Source organism: Tasmannia lanceolata, unplaced genomic scaffold (assembly GCF_043159265.1).
Source record: "Tasmannia lanceolata isolate RefF3 unplaced genomic scaffold, GAP_Taslan_0.1 ptg000015l, whole genome shotgun sequence".
NCBI lineage: Eukaryota > Viridiplantae > Streptophyta > Magnoliopsida > Canellales > Winteraceae > Tasmannia > Tasmannia lanceolata.
Window position 1 is genome coordinate 53541956 of NW_027518692.1, and position 15891 is coordinate 53557846.

The following is a 15891-nucleotide window of genomic DNA, read 5'->3' on the forward strand; positions in this document are numbered from 1 at the left end:
AAGTTCAGGGGTGCAACTCGGGTCGGGTTGGATTGGGCTGAGGCCAACCCTAGCTCAACCTGAGATAGCATTCCCTCAACCCTAACCCAACCCAACCGAGCATTGTTTCAAGGATGGTCAACCCTAACTAAACCTGCTTCTCAATCTCTCAACCATAACCAAATCCATCCAACCTACCAAATCGTTCCACGTTGAGTCGAGTTGGGTTGGGATTCATCTAGGGCCAAACAAAAAAATTACATAAAAAACATAATTCTTCAAAGTCACGATAAAATTAGGACGGAGGTCGGGTTCGGGTTGGGTCAAGTGGCCAAGGTCTCAACCCTAACCCAACCGAAATTAAATCGTGCTGGCTTCTCCCAACCCTAGGTAATGGCAACCGGCCCAACCCAAATTGCACCCTCAGCAAATTGCTAATAAAATCCCCTTTTGGGATTCATTCGAAGCTAAAGACTCCGAAAGAGAGAGCGAGTCCGAAAGAGAGGGAACGCGAAACAAACAGTAAGCACTTTTCTCTTCTTTTTTGTTTCTAGGGTTTCTGCGCAGGATTCATCAAGTGTTCGACCCTTGTTAGGGTTAGGGTTTTTTCCATCTTCTATCATCTTTTTAAGGTTTCGATGGACTGTTTTAGGGTTTTCTGCTGCACCTTCTGATTCATCTCCCTCTATTTTAATTTTCCTCCCCTATCTTCGTTGCTGGTGAAGGTTTTCTTATGGCAGGTAAGGAAGGGATGCGTATTTTCGTCGGAGGTTTGTCACGTGATACTACTGAACGACAACTCGAAGACGCCTTTGGGCGTTTTGGCAAAATCCTCGATGTGCAGGTATATTTTGATTGTCTTTTGATCTGTGTTTTTATCATATATTTCTTGTTTCCTTTCGATTATCTGAAGATTTTCAAGCAAATGGAAAATGTAAATCTGTAAACAGCGAAAGTTCATGCATAAACCCTAGCAATCTTTGTAAAGGAAATCAGATGGTAACGGACGCGGGTCTTAAAAAAGTAACTTGCTTTAGAAACAGATATTAGGTTGGTTGGAATATCGGAATCTCTTGAATTTCATTTGGCCGTTTGAGATCGTTGGTAGAAACCTCATTGATCCTTTTTAATAGATAGTTTTTTTTCCAGTCGATCTTGAGTATAATTGGATAATGTCATTAGTCTGATACAACCAAACATCCAAACCCTCAAATACTCCCATCAAAATGCTGACTGCTATGCTCATTTGCTTCATGGCATGTGGGAGAGAACTTCAAGGTGGTTTTGCTATGGTGAACCCATAGTTAGCAAAACCTGATTTGGCAAAAAACCAAGAGGGGAAAAAATTCGAGTTTAATATGGCATTGGTTCAAATAAATAAATAAAATAAAAAACAGAAACACATTAAAAATGCGTTTGAAAATTTGTCATTTCCAAAATATAGCAGGGCTAAAGTTGGAAAATTGTCCAAATGCGTGTTTAATACGTTTACACGTTTTAAATGTGTTTTAATCATTTTTCCTAAAAAAACAAGTTTTAAACGGAGTATTGATTGGCAAACCGATAAACCACCATCTTTTAAAGAAAAACGCAGTTTAAAACGGCGTTTTGCTAACTATGGGTGATCCAAACTGTAGAGTTTGCTTCATCTGCATATCAAAACGCAGTTCGACCAGTGGTATGTAGGACCCTCATTTTCTATCTTATGGGGCAAGGTCTGATCAAACTTGCGATCTCAACATTGCAACCTTTATGTTCTAATGGCCACAGCTACGACCCAGTGCACAACGCTTTACAAAATCTCTATATAGCCAATATATTCCTTGTGCATATTTGTCTACTATTCACTTTGCCAACCTTGCTTTGTTTTCATTCTGGCCCCATGTTGTTTTACAACTGTTTCCTACTTTCCATCTCTCCGATCCCTTTCATATTTGCACATGCCATGTGAAGGACAACTCTTCTAGGAAGGCATCTCTCCTCTGGCTTCTCATCCAACCTCCCTACCAATCCCTTTGAGAGGCTCTCAAGCTATGGCTTTTCATGGGTGTGAAATACTTCTACTCATTGACAGTTCCTCACTTTAATAATATATCTTACTTTTTACCATGGTACTTGCGGTTGGATCTTTGTTTCTAAGTTACATCTTTGAATTTGAGGATCCTTTTGAAGGTTCAAAATGTGAGGCTGCATGACAATTCCAGGCTTCCCTTCTAGGCATTCATGGTTTTACGAAATAGGAGACGAGTCATTTGTAATGGTGCTCCATATACCGAAAGAGTAATTCCCAAAAGGCAAACACTTTCATGAAATAATAAAAAGGCCCTTCCTCACTGGTACTGAAATGTCTCATATGAGACTAATTTATGATTAGATCTTCTTAAAAAAACAGAGATTTTCTTTCTAGATATACTATATAAAAGCCTTGTTGCGGAAAGCTGTCATCTTCAGAATAAGTAACTGAAAGTTTGAAACCCATTGGTCATGGGTTATGCAACTGCTGTTTATTTTTTTTAAAATTTCAGAGCACATTTATCTAAAATTATTCTGAATATTTTTTCTTATTATTTTAGTTTTATAGATTGTTCTGTCTTGAACTAGCGCGCGCGCGCACACGCACATATAGTAAATATATATTGTTCTTTCTTTCTTTCTTTTTAGCTTTCTATTGCTTTTTGTCCACCATTTTATTAACTATCATTTTTATGTTTTGCTTCCACTTCTCTAGAATCCCGGTTATGATCTCTTGAGTTGCCTTAGATGGGTTTTCCTGAGAGATATTTGCTCCGTTGATTGCATAGAATTGCTGAAGCTGTTATTATTTGTGTGATGTTTCTTTCTTGAGATTCTCAAGCTGATTAGTATGTGCAAATGAATTAGTCAGATGATCACTAGATACATTTAGCATTGGGTTCAGTTGATGCAGCTACAGTTAGATGCCTGTCTACCCAACATGGTTTTGTTTGTTTCAAAGAAAGGCTGATAGCATTTTATCTGTTTAGAAACTCGAATATCATGTTTGGTAGATCAGCTATTAGGTTCTGCAGCAACAACGGCGAGATATTCGTGGCTTCATAGAGGCTGAATTGGACATAACTTTCCAACTCGCAATCCATAGTTGTCTTTTGATTCAATGGATTTGGATCAATTAGTGACCATTTTTTATTTCTTTCCCTTGTCGCGGAGTCCAGATGGCCCATCCATGCACTTTGAAATGGCTTTTGATGCTCACAATGTAGTAATCCTTCTCAATGAATGTTGAGATTTGTTGATATTTTAATGGTTAGCTTTAGGCTGGAACCAAAGAGTGTCATATGCCCGATGGATTCTTAATAAACCAGTATGGAATGTGTGGAAGACTCCCATACGATTGATTGATTGTTTTGTTTAGTGCAAGAGATTATCTGCTTCTGCCAATGTTCCGAAAGTTAAGATACATTATACACATACTGGTGCTTTGGAGGAAACTTCACATTCTTTGCATGAAAATGACAATGGAAGCCATTAAACTGATTAGCTACCCGTTAAAATTTGACCTGTTAACTTGACTGTTTCACAACATTGACTGACATTCCTGCTCTTTGGGACCTATGCAAGAACTCTGCGTTGATACTGCCTGTGTAGGTGGCAACATTCGTACTGGGTTCTAACTGCTTAAAATAATAATGGTGAAATGTTGACGGTGAAATTGATTTTGGGACCGATTGATCATGTCACCAGGAATATTGTGTGGTTAGCAGAATTTGAGGCTTTTGGCTTTTCTTCATTCAAAATATGTTCATTAATTTCAGATCAGTTTTTGAGAGTCTCAGATTTTGCTAAGTGTGGTGCAATCTCATATGATATCGTAATAGTTGACACAGTGCAGATTCCACAATTTTAGTGCAGAACATGTATTCTGTTCTCATCATTTACGTGCTCCTGTAGTCAGCAAATGTTTCTGGCACCATCCAGTGGCGTACGGATGAGTAACGCAAAGAACCTGTCCTTGGGAGGGGGACAACAACTGGAAATGGCTGCTAGGTTGAGGAGCATGAGGAATCCGCCCGAGGAGGGGCTTGTGTCTGATTAGCTAGTTGGTGAGGCCATAGCTTACCAAAGCGATGATTAGTAGCTGGTCCGAGAGGATGATCAGCCACACTGGACTGAGACACGGCCCAGACTCCTTCGGTTTTCCTTTGAGATTATCCCAACTGTCTACTCATTGCAATAGACTCCTGGGTTTTCCTTTGAGTATCCAAACTGTGCAATTCGACTGACAGAGATGTGGTCCAAAGTTGCAGCAAAGGCTTACCACTGTGCTGTGTTGGCTTCAATATTTTCTGTTTCTTCTGTGATGTTCTTTTAGCGACAGTTGCTTTGATGGTGGCTGGATTAGTGACTTGAAAGTCTTGAAACCAGAAGTCTTCGAATCCGCACGTGTTCATTCATGGCCATGCATAATTTATCTTTCTTTTGTCATTAGAGGAACTCTGTGCAATGTCTATGTTGGCCAGTCTGTAGGCTTAGCTTGGGTCATTTGATGGAAAAGTTTGTCTTGTCTCAGTATTGATGCTTAAATGAGGTGGTTTATTTTCTGATCCAATTACCTACATTTCAGAGATGTAGATTTCCTTCTCAAATGCTGTATGCCAGCTTGTTTTTCTGTGGGAGACTTGATTTTGTTATTTTCCTTGTTTTGCACTTCTCGTTATCTGACTATACACGTTTGGAAAATTTTCCTTTCTGATCTGATTCTTGTGACTATCGTTGAGACTGAGATGATGATGTCTGAAGGAAACTCTGATTTGTTGCGTCGGTTATTTTTGCCAAATAAGTTAATCTTGTGTTCGTTGCTGTTCAAGGAAACTCTGATTTGTTGCGTCGGTTTTGCTCATCTTTGCCAAATAAGTTAATCTTGTGTTCGCTGCAGTTCATGCAACTTGAGTCATCCATACCTAGTAATTGTCATTAAGTATTTTTTATTTTTCATACTCGAAAATGTAACGGTCCAGATCTGGTGAGCACCATATGCCTTTGCGTTGCAGTACCAGTGTGACAGTAATGCTTACCAGATGTTAGCCATGGGTTTTCATGATAACTTCTTGTTCCAAGATCCAGTGAACTTGTAGTGGCCATGCACAACCATAATAGTGAAACACGTTGCAAGATTTTTTTTTCAGAGGTCGGATCTACTAGACATGTTATATTGGGGTTCTGAGATTTGTTCGGGTGCTTGGTGTCATGTGGTTATATCAAAAGTGATATTTGGGATCTGAGATTTATTTCAGTTCTGGTGGCGACATGGTTAGGCCTGAATTTATATTTGGAGCTTGAGACTTGATTGCATGCTTGGTGCTATGTGGTTGTATCTGAAGTCATATTGGGGGTGGAATGGCTTTGGCAAAGTGAGATCGGGGAACATGTATTCAATTGGGTGGAAAACCGATACATGAACTGTTAAGAATTTAAGATGCATGGATTCTGCTGGTTCGAGTAAGAACTCTTATCAATATTAACAAACTCTCATCATGCATTTAGTTGTTGTATGATCCTTGCTAAAATCATGCCTTCTCTTCTTTAAACCATGGTGGTTACATCTCTATATATACAGGAGGTCTGCCTTCATATTTTATAACAGAGAGGAAACTAGGATTCTGAAGTGATCAGTTACAATGTTATGCACCCATGTTGTTCATGGAATGTTTAATCACATAGGAATTCATTCATTTATTTTTTCTTAATCAGAATATTTTCATTATGTTCTTCTTATGGGAACTAAATTGATTGTAGTAGGGCAATTATACTTCTTGTCACTGTGTAATATTTTGGAGATCAAATTTTCCTAACTTTATGTACAAAATTATGTTTCCTTCACATGAAATTGACACAGGCTTTACTTTTATTTTTCTTTTGAGTATCCTTGTGGGAGCTGTTCTGGAGATGACATTTTTAATCAAGGGAGATCATAGCTAAATCTATATCCAAATCCATATCTATCTTACATTGATTTGATATCCACACTCCCTTGTTTTAATAATGGCACTCCTCTTTTCATTTACACTTGGCTTATTAGCTATGATTTGGCAGACACTTCGATTTTATTGCTGACTCACGTGTCCGACACGACACGCGTGTCCACAAGTGTCGTCACTCCGACACTTTTTCTGGTATTGCTGTACATATACTTTCTATTTTAGCCGTGTCCCTGTTTCTAAAGTTTGGGGGTTTGCCGTGTCCGACACTCCATGTCCGTGTCCGTGTCGACACGCGACACTTGTGTCCGTGTCTGTGTCGACGCGCGACACTCGTGTCCGTGTCCACAAATCATAGCTTATTAGCTGTTAAAACCTAAAGGCTTGTTACAATTCCGCAAAAGCTGTCAACATTCAATGAAAAATGTGTTTGATAAAGTAAGGAATGCCATTGTAAAGAGGGAGTGTGGAGATCATTTCTCTCTCTCTCTCTCTCTCTCTCTATATATATATATATATATATATATATATATATATATATATGAGAATAGTGTTCCTGCGCAGCAACTGCTTCAAAAACTCATGTGGCCCACATTTTTGGGGTGATCCAAAGCATTCATTCGAAACGCCCTTCCATGGATAGAGTGTGTACCAAAAATCAGCCCTATAGGATCCATTCTAACCCAATCAAAGGTGGAGGGGAAAATGGACAGACATTGTTTCTGACCATTTTTTCCCTCCACAAATGGCAGGGTTAGGATGATCCTAAATGGCTCATTTTTGGTACACACCCTATCCATGGAAGGGTCTTCCAAATGAATGCTTTGGATCACCCCAAAAATGTGGGTCCACATGAGTTTTTGAAGCAGCTGCTCAGATAAGCTATCTACACACTAGCTTAAAATACAGTGGAAGGCATATTGTTTGGGTGATCCAAACCATTCATTTGATTGGCCCTCACATAGATAGGGTGTCCACAAAAAATCAGCTACATAGGATCATCCCAACCCTACGATTTGTGGAGGTAAAATAGACGTGTATAAACCTTCACAAATCTGTCCATTTTTTGCCTCCACGGTTCGAAGGGTTAGGATGATCCTATGAAGCTGATTTTTTGGGCACACCCTATCTATGTGAGGGCCCATCAAATGAATGCTTTGGATCACCCAAACAATGTGGACCCCCACTGTATTTTAAGCTAGTGTGTAGATAACTTATCTACACATGTGTGTAGAAACTGTTTTCTCATATATATATATATGAGAAAACTGTTGGTGCGCTTAAGCTCACCAAACTTTTGGTGAGCTTAAGCGCCCCAATCACATGGGGGCCCACTTTGTTAGGTGATCCAAAGCATTCATTTAAAAGTCCCTTACATGGACAAATCTGTCCATTTTTGTCCTCCACAAATGGAGGGGTTAGGATGATCCTATGGAGCTGATTTTTGGTACACCCCGTATCTATCATAAGGCCTTTAAAATGAATGCTTTGGATCACCTAACAAAGTGGGCCCCCATGTGATTGGGGAGCTTAAGCGCACCATAGGTTTGCTGCGCTTAAGCTCACCAACAGTTTTCTCTCTCTCTCTCTCTATATATATATATAATATACGTTTCAATATATGTGCGTGCGTGTTATCTTCAGATCTCAAAAAGAGTTTGCAAGAAAACTATCTATGCTCAGAAGTCAGAACTACCCTAAAACAAAAAGTTAATCCAACCCGTCGATTGCTAATCATAGGTAGTAATGTACTTAAAGATGAGGATTATCTATCGTGACATATGGACTTTGTAACCGTATTTTATTATAATTTGAAGCAAATCTCCTTTTGCTGAAAATTGGATTTGAAGCGAAAATTTAAACTTGAAAAGTAATGCGGGTAAAAAAGGTTGTAGCAAACAAAATAGCGACAAACTAGAAGCACACGCAAAGTTGAAACACGAACATGGCATAAAAATTGAAAATTCTAACAATATTTTCTTGATTTATTTGCACATCTACTCTTACCTAAAAGTATCACACAAGAACAATATAACTTAGTGGTATGGTAGCATGAGACCACCGATATATGTAGAGCATTATACAGCATGAGATTTGTATGATCTTGCTAGGATTTTATTTTAATTTTTTTTTTGCATTACACCAAAGAGAAGAAATTCATAAATTCTTCATTGACCTCATAATGAGTTCACAAAATAATTATATATACTTGAACTACCTTGAAACAATGACTTGATCCAAATCATTGATTTAGTCTCTTCCTCTGGAACAAACCCATCAAAAAATAGCAATAGAAGTCCCCTAAATCACATAGAATACAAAGCAAAAAGAAGGAAAGTGTAGGGGGGGGGGGGGATTTTTTTTGAAAGGTAACAATTTATTCCAAGAAAAGTAAAGAGTGTACAAGATGGGTGGGAGAAGATGTCCCAACCAAGTGTGATAGAAGAAACAAGGAAAATACAATAAACAGAATCACTGGACAAGATGCCCTTCTTGTGATGACCAATGTTTTATGACCATGTGTGCCGTCACCATATATCCTGACCACATTAATGAACAAGTGATTGACAACTCACTTGATTTCTCATTAAGGCATCGAGGCAAGTGACCAAGAAACATTGGACATCCCAATATCTAGAGGGCGAGCCTTGGCGCAACGGTAAGGTTGCTCCATTGTGATTGTGACCTGGTGGTCACGGACTCACGGGTTTGAGTCACGGAAACAGCCTCTCTGCAAAGTAGGGATAAGGCTGCGTGCATCTAGCCCTCCCCAGACCCGTTGCATTGCCCTAGCATCTCAAGAAAAATAAACCTTCGTCCTCCTAGATATTGTAAAATTGGCATGGTTCTAAAAACCCACTTAAAAATGAAAAATTGACCAAGACACCCTTAAAACTCACAAAACTCGTGCTATGCTACTTACAATTAAAGAGGACTCACCAAAACATAACTCAGGACTCTAAACACTCTAATTATCTCAAAATATATAGAATAAATGGAGTTTATGATTTTTTCCCCTTTGCAAGGCTTAAAAAGAGGACCCACTTAAATTCATCTTAAGTGAATTAAAAGAAAACCCCAATTCTTCTTAGAACATCTATAGAAATCATAACCATTAAAAACAAAAGAAACATGACAACTTTTTTTATTTCTCTTTTCACTTTTCTCCTTCAACGTAGGTGATGCTCTCGCATCAAATCCTTTTAGTTGCGAGCAAGGTTTTAGGTTTCGATTTCGGTAAGCGTTTCAATCATGATGGAAATGTGAACATGTCAGTTTCAGATTAAAATTTCGATTGATATTCTATAAAATTATCGAAACATATAGAAACATATGAAAATGAGGGACATTTAAGATGAAACTTCAGGAAGTGCTAGAATAAGCACAGATATACACTAAAAAACTATCATTTAAGGAAAAAAAAACACCCATAATAGTTTACAACATCGAACATCTGGTAACATGCGATTTTGCACATGTGATAATTCAGTACGTACCACAACTCACATGTATTTCATATAAATATTTCTAGATAATACATGCGCCACGGTTCACATGCAATTCATATAAATATAATTATGTAATACATACTACTATAGTATATGCTAATACACTTACGATTTTTGTTTCGGTATGCATTTCGATTTCGGTATGCATTTTGGTGGGGATGGAAGCAAAAACATTTTGGTCATTTCGTGTCGGTTTCAATGGAAATTTAAAACCATGGTTGGGGAAAGTCTACCTCGAGTTTGTAAATGCACTCTCTCCATTTCGTATGACGTATTGTAGATATTCTTTGTAGTCAATTAAGTACTTTGAGTATAGAGATGCTTGAATTTCATAGCCGTTCCAATTTCCATTTTTATAGTCCTTTAGTCATGATTTTTTTTTTCGAACTAGTTTCAATAGCATCAACCCTTTCCTTTGGGCACATAAACAGTATCCTTTTGAATGGTTGTATGCCCTTCCACCTCGTAATATTTTTCAAAATCCTATGTCTTCTCTCATATTCTCAATACTTATATACCTATATTTTTAGAACTGTTAGCCTCATCGCTTTTTCCTCTCCATTTTAATCTTTTCCGTGAATGTTTACTCTCTCCCAAAGTTCCTTAGGGCTTTCCTCATCCGTATTGATTGTCTATCAATCTTTCCCCCCATCCTTGATTTTTTCTTTTTCTTGGTCCTTTTGGCGACTGTGCTTCCCACATTTAGAGGCATTTCAGAGTTGTCTATCTCATCACTTTTCCCCCTCGGTTCGTTAAACCTAATTTTGACGGCTCGTCTAGGGAACTCAGGTCGTTCCTTCATTGGGGGCCTTCTCCGTGATGCAGATAGTTCTGTTTGAGGAACCTTCATGTGGCCTAAAGGTGAGACTAACTCCAGCGAGGAAGAAGTATATGCCCTTCTTAAGAGCTGGTTTTGTGTGCTTAGAATTTTATAACAGTCAATAAGGGCCCCTTTGGATGCCGAGAAGATTTTGATTTTGATTTCTCACATTTGCAGCCCCTTTTATGTTGTGATTTGGATCCGGATCAAATCTTTAGATTTCCAAATCAGCGACTGACACTAAAAAAAATCAGATTTTCAAATATTCTGTGGAAATAAGTAATTGGAAATCCACAGATCTGGCAGTTTCCTTCACCCTCTTTGCTCCTCAACCTCTCCCCTCCAGTAGGAAGTACCCCCTTCCCTCTCTGTCTCCCTCACTATGAGCAGGCAGATCTATTCAATTTGTATTCAAAACTCAATTCCAAGTCCAAATACAAAATATGATGTATCCAAATGGGCCCTAAGAGAAGTCTTAAGAGCTGGTTTTGTTGAATAAAGGATGGTTGAAGGAATTAAGCATAGGAGCTGGGTGAAGCGGTAGCGAAGCTCAGGTGGTGATGCAAGTGCGCGGTAAGCGTAGTAGCCCACTCGCCGTAGGTGGGTATTCAAATAAGGGGGAGCACCTTGCTATCATGAAAACGCCAGCTGTGACCGTAGTAGCTGCATTAATCGAAGTGGACACTGGAGTGGGACCCTCCATTGCATCGGGTGTATATGGTACTGGTGGGTAGGTTTTCAATTTTTTCAGTCCTATGATAGGAACTATAACTGCACCGTTATGTTGCAGCTTGTAAAATAGGGTGCAGGAGTTATCCGGTTCAAGAAAAAAAATGTGTAGGATTTTAAATCTGTATGGTGCTTCTTAACAGTTCTTGGATCTGCAATCATTTAAGGACGTAAACTTGAGGCAATGGTTGCAGGATAATTAGCAAAAGGTATTGGTTGGGCAACAAGTTGTTAGGAAATGATTTAAAGGTCCAGTCTGAGGTTCGAAGGTTCTTGGGTTAGTTCTGGGTCCGTTTGAATCCAGTTAGGTTTCCTAATGAGATATGATTGCTCTCTATCCTTTTTTTTGTTTCAACGGCGAATTGTGGGATTGCTCTCTATTTATCCAACTCTCACGAAAATGAGTGGTCCCCTGGGCTTTGAAGGACATGATGTCACTCATATGTCACACATAGGCGTTAAATTAACAGGGACAATAGTGGTAATGGAATCCAAGGCATATTATGACACTCCTTTAAAATGATATGGACACCCATTAGAAAAGAAGCTCCTCCATCTTCATCCCCATGCCAGATTAATACTGTTTCCTTTGTGCATGACCTTCCGGTGACTCTGGCATCGTTAGATCTCTTTTGATAGGTCTTTACTCGGCGTTAATTCCTATACTATGGAAGGGAAAGATAAAGTTTTATTTACTTTATTGTGCCTTGGAGATGATTACACAATCTTCAGCACATCTATTCTCACACTTTCAGTTGCCTTCGCTAAATTGCGAGTTCTTTTCCAGCATTACAGGCTATTATCTACATCAAAGGCTTTAACTAAGCCTTACACTCTTCGACCCTCTTTTTTTTTTTGATGAGTAAGCTGGGGTTAGGCTCGACCCCGACCAGATATATTAGGTCAGAAAGAAAATACAATAAGGGGGCCCCATAGGCAGCAAAGAAAACAAGCGAGGACAACGAAGGTCATGCCGAAGCCGGCTACAATATACCAAGACACAAACTTACAATCTGCAGTATTGGGTTCCAGTAGAGTCCTTAAGAAGGATCATACAAAGATCCTTAGGGAGGAGTTGGCTCTTCGACCTTCTTCTCCTGATTCATTTAAGGAATTTTATCCCGCTGGCTCTTCTACTCAATGATGTGAAAGCAGCCAATATCATGGTACAGATTTTCAATACAATCAGCTTAAGGGTTTTCACCATCTAAGATCTCAGCCTGCGATCAATATTCCTCACTCACTATGGGCAAGGTGGACCACACTGTGATTTGATCATGGTTTATAAAGAAACTGATTTTTATTTTTATTTTCAAATTTTGGTCATTTTGGCCGAAATTTTTACAATTTCGGTCAAAATGACCAAATTTCGGCTGCGGAAATTTAATACCATTGATCTGATGCACATGCCACCCAATTCAAGCTATGATTCATTGGCTTCATATTATCCATGTGTCACAGAGTTTATGTCCTATGGTGTGAGGCGTGCTTTGTAGAGTACCGCCAACTTTCATATATGTGGCGGACGGAATAATTATGTTGTTGATTGTTACTACTGTTATAATGCGCGGTACTAGCATTTTCTCTTACAACTCTTACGAACTGCATTGTTAATCTCTATTTCTGATCGCCAGAAGCTTTGTGGGTGATTGATACGAGTGCCACCCACCCCATCTTTGCTGACTTACGGAACATGTTCACTCTCGTTTCTGATTCTAGCTCATCCCTCATTTTTCATGGGTGATGAGATCTCCCTTCGCATCGTACATGCTGGTTTGATCTCCGTTTCCATCTCGTTTGTTTCTTTTCATGTTCCAGATCTCTATGTTGTTCTTATTATTTAATGAAAATTACTTTGTCTCACAGTTGTTGTTTTACTTTGAGCACTTCTAGGCAAATGGGAATCTGTTTTGGGAAAAAAAAACGGGCATCATTTAGAGGAGCCACGTCCACTAAAATACAAAAGGAAGGAGCTCCATCCTGTTTTTATTTTCAACACGGAATCCTGTTTTCAAAGTGTTTTCCTTTTACTTTTATTCCTTCCTATGTTATTGGAAAGAATTTGCCAAGTGCCAACAAGAAACTCCTCAGGGACATCCTCCGAGGAAACCTATATATATTGTCTGCTTTCATTGTTTCATGATTTTTTTACATCCAGACTCCAATATTAAGGTCTTCGCTGCATCAACATCTTCTTCATTATTCATGTGGCATTGTATCTGGCTCATATGAATGCTCAAGTTTTACTTTATTTAGCGCTAGGTAATAATGCTTCCCATTTTAAACCATGTCACAATTGTTAACTCGGGAAGCATCCTTCATCGAATAATAATGTTAAGATATTTTTTTGGATGTTAAGATTTCTACACTGTTTGAGCTCTCATTTGTTCTGATGTGTGAGGCCTTTCACCAATTGCTTCTCACCCTAGCCATTGTTATACATGAATTTTCTTTCTTAATCACTAGTCTGATACCTTCTCCGTTTTCTCACGTTTTAACACTTGCTTACTGTGCATCATTGCTCACATTTTAACACTTGCTTACTGAGCATCATTGTTCCCATTAACGCTTGCTTACTGATGCCTTCTCTGTTTTCTCACGTTTTCTCACGTTTTAACACTTGCTTACTGACCTAAATGATGAAGACTTTATATTTTCCTTGTGGCCTCGTCTTTCACATTGCTTGTTTCTGTGCATTTTTGTAGATCATGCTGGACAGAGACACATACCGTCCTCGAGGGTTTGGATTTGTGACCTTTGCAGACCAACGGGCAATGGAAGATGCCATGCATGAGATGCATGGCAGGGAGCTGGATGGTCGGGTTATCTCAGTGAACAAGGCCCAGCCCAAGGCAGAGGATTCTGGCTACGGCTACAGTAGGGGCTACCCCTCGAGTGGAAGGGGGGGAGGCTATGGAGGTGGAGATAGGCCACCAGGGCAGTCTGACTGCTTCAAGTGTGGCCGTCCAGGACATTGGGCCCGAGAGTGCCCTTCAGCTGGTGGCGGTGGAGGGCGATTTTCCTCTCACTCTAGGTTTGGTGGTGGAGGCCGTGGGGACCGCTTTGGAGGGGACCGTTACATGGATGATCGCTATGACGGGGGCCGCTACGGAGATAGAGACCGTGTGGACAGCAGAGACAGCAGGTACGGTGGTGGACGTGATCGTTATGGAAGCGATAAGTACCCATCTGGTGGGGACCGTTTTCCAAGCGATAGGTATGGGGGGTCGGATCGATACCCCCAAAATGGATATGGCAAGGACAGGAGTTATGATAGGGAAGGAGGTGGCCCAAGGAGTGGTGGCAGTGATAGGTACGGGGGCGGTGGTGGACCGGCACGTAATGAGGGAGGAAGCTACAGGGAGAGGCCAGGGCCCTATGATCGTCCCAGCAGGGGAGGGCGTCCACTTTCATCCGAGGATCGCTATTAATGGTTGTTTTCTTAGTGACTGTTTATGATTTGGTTATTACTGTGTAGGCTAGCTACTTTTGGTTTCTATTCTAAACAAAAAAACAGTTGCACTAGTGGGAGATACATGGACACACTCTGGCACCACTCTGGTTATTTATGTGGTATTTGTTGCTTTTGGTTTGGATGGGAGAAGGAATCATTCAGTTGTGTTTTAAGTAACTTTAGAGTCCTTAAAGATGATTCCTGTGGTGGTCTGGTAGATTCATTGAGACCTCTCATGTGAGTTTGCATGTGTATTGTAATCTATGGGTTCTTACTATCCACTTTTGTTTGTCCTGTGCATGTTGAGTTGCACATGGGAAGCAAAGTATACTCTGAGGAGAAATTTGAAGATGGGAGAACTAGATTGCAGAGGTATAGGGTGATCTCTAATCTCCTATACACTATAAACTGGTGGGTAAATAGGCTACCATAAATGGACTGAGAGATGTCCACACATGACTTTTAAAAACGAAAGCAAGTAAAGGCAATTTTCAACAGTTGCAAGTGGAAGCTCACATTGTGACCTCCATATTTCTTCTTGCATTACCTTCGCTGGGGTAGTAATTGGGGCCTGTCAGAGTAGCTCAATTGGCAAACATGTTGTTTATTTATGGGAAGTGATATTTAGTTATTTACGCTCCTTTTGATCACAGGGACACCCGGCGCCAGTGTATCAATGACTGAATGGGGCAATGTACCTGACGTCAGAAAAAACCAGTGGTTTTGATTTTCTCGTACACTGGTGCTGGGTGTCCTTGGTGAGGGGTGTAAATATCACTTCCCTTGTTTTTATTTATTATTAAGAAGGAATTGCTAGCGTACATCGCAAAAGGCATTTCTGTCGCATGTTAGACCAGCCGCGAAAGATGGACCCTAGCAAGTCCCTATTAAGAAAACATAAAGCAACTGTGTAGCGGCCTATGAAATATCTGTTGGAGTAGTTCTTTCTCATCGGAGACTTGCTGGCTTGCTGCCACTCGCAACTGGTCATAGGGTTTGTGGGCTAAATCATATTTAGGATGAAATGCGGATTTTAGAAACTTAGATTTCCTCGTAATCCTGGATGGGAGACAAAAGGAGACCGTCCATTGTTTTCTGATTTCTCACCCTTTTTTTTCTGCCTAGTGAGAGTATAGATCGTCCCGTGTTTCAAGGTTTTAGAAATCTCAGGATGGGGGAGAGATTTCAAAAACCTAGATTTCTTACTTAGGCCCTGTTCGTTTCATACTGTGACAACTGATGGTGGGCCCCCCTTTCTTATCTTCACTAGAAAGAAGAGACCTAATGGTCATTTTTGGGTTTGTTGGCCCAGGCCTGATTTTTTGCCTGGCCCATTAACATTGGAGCCAGAAACCCTATAAAGCCCACTTGGGCCTGGCTTAGAGCAATAGCTTGGCCACATGATTGGGCTTTATCAGTTTTGACCCATAAATCCCAACTTCTGAC

The 15891-nt window shown here is 39.9% G+C and overlaps 1 protein-coding gene and 1 pseudogene across 3 annotated transcripts; both read left to right on the forward strand.

Moving 5' to 3' along the window:
• The first annotated feature begins 359 nt into the window (after positions 1-359).
• Positions 360-14668, forward strand: LOC143892405 (glycine-rich RNA-binding protein RZ1C-like). 3 transcript variants are annotated; one of them, XM_077397001.1, is made up of 3 exons: positions 360-501; positions 705-823; positions 13697-14668. In XM_077397001.1, the coding sequence occupies exons 2-3, from the start codon at positions 713-715 to the stop codon at positions 14420-14422; spliced, it is 837 nt and encodes a 278-aa protein (XP_077253116.1). In that variant the 5' UTR covers positions 360-501; positions 705-712; the 3' UTR covers positions 14423-14668. The 3 variants fall into 3 exon arrangements, with proteins under 3 accessions (XP_077253116.1, XP_077253117.1, XP_077253118.1); XM_077397002.1 differs by having other exon boundaries at positions 377-501; positions 720-823; XM_077397003.1 differs by lacking the exons at positions 360-501; positions 705-823 and adding an exon at positions 4239-5454.
• On the forward strand, positions 3938-4118 carry LOC143847682 (18S ribosomal RNA; annotated as a pseudogene).
• Positions 14669-15891: the final 1223 nt, after the last annotated feature.